Source organism: Muntiacus reevesi, chromosome 1 (assembly GCF_963930625.1).
Source record: "Muntiacus reevesi chromosome 1, mMunRee1.1, whole genome shotgun sequence".
Lineage (NCBI taxonomy): Eukaryota > Metazoa > Chordata > Mammalia > Artiodactyla > Cervidae > Muntiacus > Muntiacus reevesi.
The window spans coordinates 177,385,968-177,396,824 of record NC_089249.1 but is presented as its reverse complement, the minus strand read 5'-3'; the positions used below and the strand labels follow the sequence as shown (position 1 = coordinate 177,396,824).

Genomic DNA, 10,857 nt, shown 5'->3' with positions numbered 1-10,857 from the left:
TGAGAATTTCTCCTCATCTAAAATCAGACAAGCTTTCCTGATTTAGTCAAATTTAGAATTAATGATCTTCTAAGATCCACAGATTTCTTTCTGTTTGTACTATTAAATTGACATAATGATGAGAAATCTAGAGCTGCATACAACATATTGTGCTTTTTCTTTCATTTACAAATTTAAATGAAGATATTCTATGGAATGACAAAAATAAAACAGATGAGAGAGAGAGAGAGAAAGAAGGAAGGGAGAAAGATGAGGAAAAGAGGAGGAGGATGAGGAGAATAAAAGAAATGAAGAAAGAGAGAGTAGGAGATAGAATTATATAGTAGCATGAGATGATAAGGAGGCATGTCATTTGGGAATGGAAAATTGTAGGCACTCCTCAGAGTGAAGGCATTATGTGAGAGGAATACAGTGATCTCTGGAAGACTTAGAATTAATTTTGGAGCCCAAAGATGAGACAATGGGATCAAGAATCCAGAAGAGACCTTAGATTATCTATCCATTCAGTAATGGTGATCAACAGTCTGATGACTTGGGTGTTCTAGCCCCTCGCCCACAGTTCTCCTGAGTAGGACAGCAGGGAGATGGAGAGGTGTGAGCAGAGAGGCAGGGCACATCCCCACTGACCATATAGGGTGCAGACCATACAATGTCCAGGGGACCACCTTCTGGTAGTGACCATGGGAGTGGGTGACTCTAGGGAGACATGACAAGGAGGCCATTGAGCTCTGAGTCCAGGCTGTGTGTTGAGTCCAGGGAGCAATGAAGATGGAGCTCTGAACAGGTAAGTCAGGACTGAGGGTCCAGGCTGCCCTGGGGAGTGTGGGACAGAGAGCAGGAGGCTGTGCTGTCTGCAAGAAAGTGCGTCTTCCTCTCTAACTCCTGCCTCTGCAATAGCCACCAGGACCTTCCTCCTTATTCGGAGATACCTGTGCTAACAAAGCACCGTTTTCTGTGGTCTTAACCTGCCAGGACGCTGTCACCTCCCAGGCGGTGTGGTGAGGGATCAGTGGAGCGGTGGATGTCGGGCATCCCTGGGGCTTCCAAGGGGAGAAACCCAGGACAGGAAGCACTAGGAACGTCTAAAGCGGGAGCACAGGTGCTCTGTGCTGTCTTGTTGGGTGGTAGTTCAGTGAACAGAAGGGGGAGGTGGAGGAAAAGTCCCGCTGCAGGATTGAGGGGAAGCATGGTCTTCCTAACTCCCCGTAATTGACCCCCATGTTATCACCAAGGAAGGGGCAAGGCTGAACCTACCAATGCCCCACTTCTGGGCCGTCAAGGGGAGAATGCAGAGCACATATTTACATGGATTCAGTGAAGTGAAGTGAAGTGAAGGAGGAGGCATCAGAGTTTGTGTAGTTTCATGTCTTCAGTGAAGGATGTTGAAATTGGGCACATATGCTATTTCAGAGACCCTCTGCTCACCACTCTGCCCACTCTGTTACCCAGACTTTAAGACTGGAGTCTTACCCTTTAAGGATATTAATTTTCTGTTTGCAAGTAAATGCCTTATTCATTTTGCATCTCACACTTACAGTTTTTTTTCCCCCAGGATATGCTTCCAAGAAGGATTAAATAAAATATAGGATGAAAGAATAAATTAAATGAATGAGGAATTAATTCCTCAAATTAAACCTAGTGCCTCCTCCAAAGCCCTGTTATCCTGCCCTCAGGAAAACCAGTCTCTCCAGTCACCCTCCTTCACGTGGCTGTGTGTTTCTGCCCCAGTCTCCACAGGGCATCCTTCACCTCCTTGTTTCTCAGACTGTAGATGAGGGGGTTGAGCATCGGGATGACCAGCGTGTAGAAGACAGAGACCACCTTGCCCTGCTCCATGGACTGCACAGCTCCCGGCTGGGCATATATGACGAAAAGGGTCCCATAACAGAGGGATACAACTGTCATGTGGGAGCCACAGGTGGAGAAGAGCTTGTGTCTCCCTCCTCCTGAGCGCATCCTCAGGATAGTCACTGTGATGTAGCCATACGAGATGAGGATCACAAGTATGGTGCCCACAATGATGAGGCCACAGATGACAAACATGACCAGCTCATTGATGGTAGTGTCAGCACAGGCAAGCTTGAGCAGAGGGATCACATCACAGTGGAAGTGGTTGATGTGGTTGGAGCTGCAGAATGGGAGGCTGAATGTCGAGCTGGTCTGCAGGATGGAGTTGAAGGAGCCCGCACAGTAGCAGCCCAGCATCAAGCGGGCGCAGACCGAGGGGCGCATGGAGATGGGGTAGCGCAGGGGGCTGCAGATGGCCATGAAGCGGTCATAGGCCATCACAGCCAAGAGGAATCCCTCAATGGTGATCATGGTGGAGAAGAAGAAGAACTGGGAGACACATCCTGCAAAGGTAATGACCTTGGTTGACGACATTAAGTCAAACAGGGCTTTGGGGTAGATGACAGATGAGTAGCACAGGTCCAGGAAGGAGAGGTTCTTGAGGAAGAAGTACATTGGGAAGTGCAGACGGGCATCCAGGGTGATGAGCACGATCATGGTGAGGTTCCCCAGGACGTCCACCACATACAGTGCCAGGAACAGAGCAAACAGCAGGGCCTGGGTCTGTGGACCTCCCGCAAATCCATCCAGCATGAACTCCTGCAGAGGCATCACTGAGAGGTTTCCATTTCTGTGGGGTGACATCTATCTCAGCTAGGCAACAAGCGGCAGACAGCAGAGAGCAAGTGGGAGGCAATGAGAAGTTGCAGGTCAAGGTCACAAGGTTGTATTCTTTCGGAGAACAGGATCTCTTCAGTGACCCACTGCCCCCGACCAAGGGACAGCTAGATACCCACTCTTCTTCCAGATGAGCTCCAACTGACCTGAAACATGAACATTTCTTCTAATTCACCAATTCCTAAGTATACTTGGACCATAAAAAAGGCCAGCCACCAAAGAACTGATACTTTTGAACTGTGGGGTTGGAGAAGACTCTTGAGAGTCCCTTGGACTGCAAGGAGATCAAATCAGTCAATCCTAAAGTAAATCAACCCTAAATATTCATTGGAAGGACTGATGCTGAAGCTCCAATACTTAGGCCACCTGATGCAAAGAGCCAACTCATTGGAAAAGGCTCTGATGCTGGGAAACATCGAAGGCAGGAGGAGAAGGGGGCAACGGAGGATGAGATGGTTGGATGGCATAACCAACTCAATGGACATAAGTTTGAGCAAACTCCAGGAGATAGTGGAGGACAAGAAAGCCTGATGTGCTGCAGTCCATGGAGTCACAAGGAGTTGGACATGACTTAGTGACTGAACGGCAACAACAAAGTACGATTGGAGCACTCCCTCTGTGGAGGACGCCTAGTGTTTGGTGGTGAAAGAGTCAATTCCTAGGCAGGTTGATAAGAAGTCTGGGATCCCTGAGGAGGAGAGAGGGGTCTGGGGCTCTCAAAGAAGATATAAGAGTCTGGAATTCTCAAGGAGGAGGAAAGGACAAGCATTTCCCCCCCTACATTCCTTAGTGAGGATTTTATAACAGCAATATATCCTTCCTGAGGACAGTTCCTCCTTCCTGAAACCCTTCTGGGTGATCCTGTTGTCTGAGACATGTAAATTATGGGAGTGGGTCTAGTAAGGTCTTTACAATCCCGAGACATCCGTTTGATTTATTGTAATAACCAATATAAAAGTATATAACTCTCTTTCTTAGACTAGCGAGGGAGGCACTCTCCATCCCCCTTGTGATGTCTATGTCAGGAGCTTTCTCTGTCCATTTTCTTTTTCTTTTTTTTTACTCTGTCATTTTCTTACTTTAATAAAACTCTGCTACGCAAAAGCTTTTGAGTGATCAAGGCTGGTCCTTGGTCCCAAAGCTAAATCTTCTTCTTGAGAAGTCATGAATCTGACACCGTTCACTGTAAGCTATCATTCTGGGGGCTCATCTAGGATCTTCAGGACAACGTAGGAATGATCAGATCTCTAGACTCTATTCTTTCTCAGTGTGCACGTTTTCTGCTTTACTTTACTAACTCTTCCATGTGCTTTTGTGAATGAATGACATGCCCAGCAGGAAGCAAGTGATGCGCCCTGCTCTGTGGTTTCACAGTGCTGCATAATGACTGATGGAAACCCCAGAAAGGGGAACCTTGTTGGGGGTTTACTTCGACCTGCCAATGCCAAGAGACACCCAAAATCCCTGCAAAGGGAATGGCCAGAGATGGGCAAATCACGTGGGACCAAATTTTCCTTTCTCAGTCACCTTTTCTTGGTCTCTTTGACCTTTTTGTAATTGGGGAATTAAAACCACTAACATAATCTGTCAGGTCATAAACTTTCAAGGGACTTGTGACCCATGCTGTTTTTGTGTACTTTTACTAAGATCCCCTGTATGGAAGTGCTTAGCCTTGCTAGAAAGTTACTAGGAGCATGCATGGAGCGAGGTGGAACTCTAGTTCCAGCAGCAAGTTTGGGAACTAGGTGGGACTCTAGCTTCAGGAATATCTCTCAAGCTAGAGGTCACTCTCTTGGCTGCCTGCCTCAGGGGCCAGAGTCCTAAAAGTGAGTCTTTGTCATGGCTGTGCCTCCAGTCTATGTGGATAGAAGGGCTGCTGGTGACCATGAGGTTTTTGAGGACACAGCTCAGAACTGCAGGATCTGGCCAGGTTGGAAGTGCAGTGGGCTTCTTCCTTTGCTCGCGCTGTTAGTGGACCAGAGGAGGCTCGCTGGTGGCCTTTGTCTCAACTCCTTGGATATTCTTTTTGTGGAATCTGTGGAAATGAACTGGAAGGATTGGTCCTAGTAGCTTGAGGACAAAGTTCACTTTTTCCTCGCTGGCCAACCCTCCACCACCTAGTTCACTATCACGTATACTAGCATGGTGATACTCAGAAGGGACATCTTGATCGTTGTTCATCCCTTTGTGACTTTACTGCTTCTACTGTGGTCAGGGTTGTACTCAGGAATGTGAATGCGCACACGGAACACTGATGCTTCCCGTAGTAGTCCTAGCTTGGGAAACATTCCGGGACAGCTACTCTGTTACACTCTGGGTGGCATCAGAGAAAAGGACAAGTCAAACAAAGATCTTGGTGGTAAAGAGCTAGAAAGCAATCTGGGATGCCATCAGGTCTACCCCTGGTGCATCTCCACCCTGACTCCTCAGTGAAGAACCAGGAGGGACGAGTAAGGCACCTGTGTTGGTAAGGGACAGATCAAGTCTGACCAGGAAAAGAAAGCTTCGGTGGAAAGTCTGTCTACACCCCCATTTAGAGCAGAGAGGGATGCCTTCGATGGAAAGAAGCCATGGCTGTGGATGCTACTTTTTTCTTTCTTACAGATGGGAGCTAGCAGTTCCAAAACCACTCCTTTAAAATGTATTAAAAAAAATAACTGGGACAAGTTTGATCCCCAGAATTTAAAAAGACACACCTGATCTTCGTCTGTGATACCGAATGGGCACAGTATCCATTGGAAGACAGGGAACACTGGCCGGTTAAAGGGTCTCTCAATTACGATACTGTTTTACAACTAGACCAGTTCTATAGAAAACAAGAAAAGATGGGTGGAAGTACCATACGTGTTGTTCTTTATCTCTCTGCGAGATATGCCAGACTTGGGTCCTAAGGGTGCAGATTCGGATATGAAACTTTCAGTTCCCTCCAGTCTTCTCACTTTGCCTCTGTATCTGGGGTTCCCAACTGAACAGGCTGAGACTCAGGGCACCCTTCTAGGAGGGGTTGCCTCAGTCTAGGTAGGAATTCAAACAGTTCCAATTGTGGTCACGACTATTTAGAGGATCCAAAAAGTACATAGAAGTTTTTATGGGACTAACTTTACTTTATGAGCTTACTTAGAGAGATACAATACATATCTTGGGGCAGATGCTGACTCCTGACTTGAGAGCTCGAGTTCTGAGGGAAGCTACTGCTTTTGGAGATGAATGGCTTGAATGTGAGATAAAGGGAAAGAGGGAGCATGAAATAGCCTTCCACCCTACTGGGAGCCAAGCAGTTCCCATGACAGAGCCAGACTGGGACTGTAACATGGCTAAAAGAAGGTGGGATCAGAACTGCTTTGCCAGATATAATCTTGAGGGGTTCAAGCCAATACACACTAAGACTTAATGCTAAGTTAACTGACATAGAACAGGATGAGAAGGAAACTCCTGGTAAATTTCTAGATAACTTTGGGAGGCTCTCTGCAAGTTTACTGACATTGATCCTGAAACTGCAGAGGAGGAATGATCTCAAAAGTTAGATTTCTCACTCAGCTGGTTCCAGGTATCTGCTGTAAGTTACAAAAACAGGCATTCAGATCAAATCAATCTTTAGAAAAACTGTTGCAGCTGGCTCAGACAGTGTATTACAGTAGAGAAATGAGGAAAAACGACAACAGAAAAGAACCAAATAAAAGACCCAGGCTTTAGTGATGGCTATGAGAACTGCTATGAATCAGCCTGAAGAGAAAAAGGCCCAGAGGGACCCAGGTGAAAAGGGGCAAACTTGTTATCACTGTGGAAAGTAGGGGCGTCTCAAGCAGGATTGCCCTCAGGCATCTAAGCTACCCCTGGCTCCATGTCTAGTCTGCAAGGGACCACACTGGAGGAGAGACTGTCCTCTGAGGTGTAAGCCCCAGGGATCAGACTCTCAGGACAATCAGGACTGAAGGTGTCCAGGGGCCCCCACATAAACCCCCATCCTAATAACACTTGAGGAACCCTGGGTATTAATAACTGTGGAGGGCCAATCAGTCAATTTTCTTTTGGACACTGGAGCAAATTTCTCTGTCTTCACTGAAGCCCCTGGCCTGCTTTTCTTCTGCTCCACTACCATAATGGGACTATCTGGACAAGCCAAATGTTATTATTTCAGTCATCCTCTAAGCTGCAACTGGGACTCCGTACTATTTTCTCCTGAGTTTCCATTTGCGCTGGAGCCTCCCTCACCCCTTCTGGGGAGGGATATACTGAGCAAGTTCCAGGCCTCTGTTTTCACAAATGTGGAGCCTGCTCCTTCTCTCCCATTAGTTGAATAAAATGTAAATCCTAAAGTGTGGGCTGATGGAAAAACTGTGTGTCGAGCACAAAATGATGTCCCTGTCTTTATCAAGCTCAAAGATCCTCACCTATTTCCACATCAAAAGCAGTACCCACTAAAAGGTTAAGGAAGGGTTAAAACCCATAACTGAGAATTTAAAGGAGCAGGGGCTATTAATTTCCTGTAACAGTCCATGCAACACTCTTATTTTGTGTATAAAAAAATCAAATGATAAATGGAGACTAGTTTTATGAATATTTATGAATAATCTCATTATCTCATAATAAGATTTATGAATAATAAATGAGGCTGTTGTTCCTTTTACTCATGTGCCAAAAGCAAATGGATTTTTTGGCTTACAGTTCTGGGTAACACTTTTACTGGATGGATTGAGGCCTTTCTCTGCTGTGGTGAACAGGCTAAGGAAGTTATAAAAATTTTAATCCCTGAAATTATTCCCAGGTTTGGGCTGCTGCAGAGCCTCCAGAGTGACGATAGCATCACCTTTAAAACTGCTGTAACTCAGGGGGTGTCAAAAGCTTTAGGATTAGACTATTGCTTACACTGTTCCTGGAGACCCCAATTCTCAAGAAAGGTTGAAAAAACTAATGACATTATTAAGAGACATTTGAACAAATTAACTCAAGAGACACAGGACAATTGGCTTAAAATTATACCCATAGCTTTAACGAGGACTCGAACTGTCCCCCAAAAGGAGGGACTGTTCCCCTTTGAATGTATTTATGGAAGACCCTTCTTATGCACCTACATTGCTATAGATCCTGAAACCTTAAAATTAACTATATGACTCAGCTTTCAGTTTTTCAAACTCCTCATCAATTGACAGCTTCCCATGGTGGGTTTCTCCACTTCAAGGGAAGGACTTTCGACGACTCTGTGAATACCTTTACCACCAACAACAATCGTATATAATGCCTCTTCTTGATCTGATGACATCTAACAATCCTAAGATGAACTGGTATAACTTAACTAAGGGTATAATGTGACTTTTAAATTTAGAATTAAAATTTTACGTTTTAATTTGGTTTAATGACTATTTTGCCTTACACCTGTAACTGTAAAATGGGGTTTGTTTCTAACCATCTGAAAGCTTTTAAGTTACAGATGGTTGTCCAGGGTCCTACGAGTGTTACAGCCTCCTCCAACTATTACTTGGGGCACCTGGCCGAAGACCCTCAGTATGAGGGTTAGCAGAATATGTTGCCTAAACAGTTTAGGGACTATGCCCCTCAGCAGCAGGAAGTAATTATGGAATGAAAACAATGCCCCTTTCTCTTGGCAACATTATTCTCCTAAAAGAAAAGGGGGGAATGAGAAAGTCAATTCCTAGGCAGGTTGATACGAATTCCAGGGTCCCTGAGGAGGAGAGAGGGGTCTGGGGTTCTCAAAGAGGAGATAGGGCTCTGGAATTCTCAGGGAGGAGGGAAGGACAAACTTATTTTTTTTTTTTTCTTCTACATTCCTTAGTAAGGATTATATAAGAGCAATGTATCCTGCTTGAGGAAAGCTTTTCCTTCCTGAAAACCTCCTGGCTAATCCTGTTATCTTAAAATATAAATTATGGGAGTGGGTCTAGTAAGATCTTTACAACCTTGAGATATTCTTTTGATTTATTGTAATAACTAATTTAAAAGTATATAACTCCCTTGATAACACTAGTGAGGGGGGCACTCTCCACCCCCCTTCTGATGTCTATGTCAGAAACGTTCTCTGGCCCTTTTCTCACTTTCATAAAACTCTGCTATGCAAAAAACTCCTGAGTGATCAAGCCTGGTCCCTGGTCCCGAAGCTAAATCTTCTTTGGAGATCATGGATCTGACATTGTTCACCGTAGGCTATCAATAACTCAAGAGGTCCTGCTGAGCTGAGAGTCTCCAGTGTAAGGATGGCTTCCATCTCCCTGTCCTTATTTTGCAGGACATACTCTCCCTTCCCACAGGGATGGTCTTGAGCTGGGCCATTCCTGCACTGGCTCACATATCTAATCCTGCACTTTCCACCCCTATTTTACTCATTTTTAATTTCAGAAATCATTAAGCCCCTGATGCTATCAGGAACTGACCCAGTGATGGTTCTAACTCCAGGCCAGTCTGGGGAAAGATCAGGGACCAGCCCTCACCAGGCTAAAGTGGAGCTACTTCTGCCTCTCCTGCAGACCATGAGAGACAGACCCTATGTTTCTCAGCAGTTTTGTCTCTGAGATAAGACTGTGATGGCAAACATCAGCAGAGCTCTCCACATCCTTGGGAATCTAAGGGTTCTTTCTTAAAATGCTCAGATGTTGGACAATTCATGGAGAGGGGACAGCCCAGCTCCATGGTCTGAGAACAGCAGGACAGGGGCTGAGACAATTTGGGACATGAGCAAATCCTCCCCGTCCTTACTTCCATGCCCCTGGCACCTCAGCACACCCCTGGTAATGACTGGTTGGAGCAATAGGAGCCACCAACACGGTCACATCTGCCTCAGAGTCTGGGTCCTCCTGCTGGGTGCTGCTTTCTGTCACAGTCCAGACCTCCCTTGTCTGCACTGGACAGGGCTGACCACCACACTCACATGGAACATGGGGACTGTCTGGTGGCCAGAGGAAATGCTTAGAGGAAATCTAGACTAAATAGGAAGGAGTGTGGAAGGCAGGGGACTCAGACCTATGGGGCCCCTAAGAAGTTGAGGGGATTAGTGAGAGGGTGAGGTCAACCAGCTCTAGAGCAGTTTCATATTTTCTAGAGGTGAGATCTTTACCATCCTGGAACTGGCTGATTTTGGTGGGAGTGAGCTCCCTGGGAGTCAGGGTGTGCAGTTGGAGGCTGGTTGGTCTGGGGCTCTTTGAAGGAGCAATGACCCCCCTCCCCCAGCCTGAAGTTCTCCTAGAAGGCGGTCTGAGAGAGTTCATTCTTTCCAACAATAAAAGTTTGGATGACCATGTAGGTTGCCCACCTTTTCTCTTCTGGTAGACTTGACTCCAAGCTCACATGACACCAGAGGGGACTTCTGGCCTGGGGCAGGCGGCACTCACTGTAATGTGTTTGGAGCTGGTGCTAAGAGCAGAGTTGGTGGTCTTCCCTATGCTCCATGGCCAACCACCCTGGCCTCCTGTGCAAGCAGTCACATTCATCATGGCCAAGCTTGTGCTGTCCATCTCTGTTTACCCCCTGGTCATACACACAATAGATTCACTGTGACCAGAGTGACTATCTTTTCCCCACCACCCCAGGCTGGCTGTCTGCTCCTCTGCTCCTGGGGTTCCCAGCTTCTTGTTTCTGTTCTGTTTCCCAGGACTATTTGTCCACCTCAGGAGCCTTGGGTCATCAAAACAGTGACCCTTAGTGTGCCTGGGGGAGCACATGAGGAACAATTTGTATTTTCATCTGGGAAGCCAATCTCTCAGTTTGCTTTATAAAAACATACTCACACATTCCTTTGGCTGTTGAGATGACCCAGAGTGGCTGTGGTGCTGGCTTCACTGAATCTGTGCGTTGAGCCTGAGAAATGCCTTAGGGGGCGAAGGGGAATAATGCAGTGTTGTCACAAGCCCCGATTCGTAATGACTGAGTCCTGAAACCTTTCCTTGTATATCTAGTTATCATGTGTGTCTGAGGCCCCACAGCAGCAGCGTCATCTAGGGCTGGTCAGAAATGCAAGGTCTCAGACACTGAATTTAAGATCATATTTATCCAAGATCCCCTGAATATTTCTACTCTCCTTAAGGTTAAAACCCACATTTATATAATACTCCTTGGTTATTTCCACTCTCATTAATGTTCAGACCTGTGGCCCAGACTGATCTTGCCCAGTGCAGTGAGAGGTAGGGGATCCTGTTGTCCAGGGTCCAGGCTCCCAGGACTAAT

The 10,857-nt window shown here is 46.3% G+C and overlaps 1 protein-coding gene across 1 annotated transcript; it reads right to left on the bottom strand.

The window, feature by feature from the left end:
• Positions 1 to 1,701: 1,701 nt before the first annotated feature.
• On the bottom strand, positions 1,702 to 2,652 carry LOC136165078 (olfactory receptor 9S13-like). Its single transcript, XM_065931001.1, has one exon. The coding sequence runs from the start codon at positions 2,650 to 2,652 to the stop codon at positions 1,702 to 1,704; it is 951 nt and encodes a 316-aa protein (XP_065787073.1).
• Positions 2,653 to 10,857: the final 8,205 nt, after the last annotated feature.

Bases quoted from the DNA above. Each gene is read 5' to 3' on its own strand.
- LOC136165078 (XM_065931001.1), bottom strand. From the start codon at position 2,652: ATGTCACCCCACAGAAATGGAAACCTCTCAGTGATGCCTCTGCAGGAG.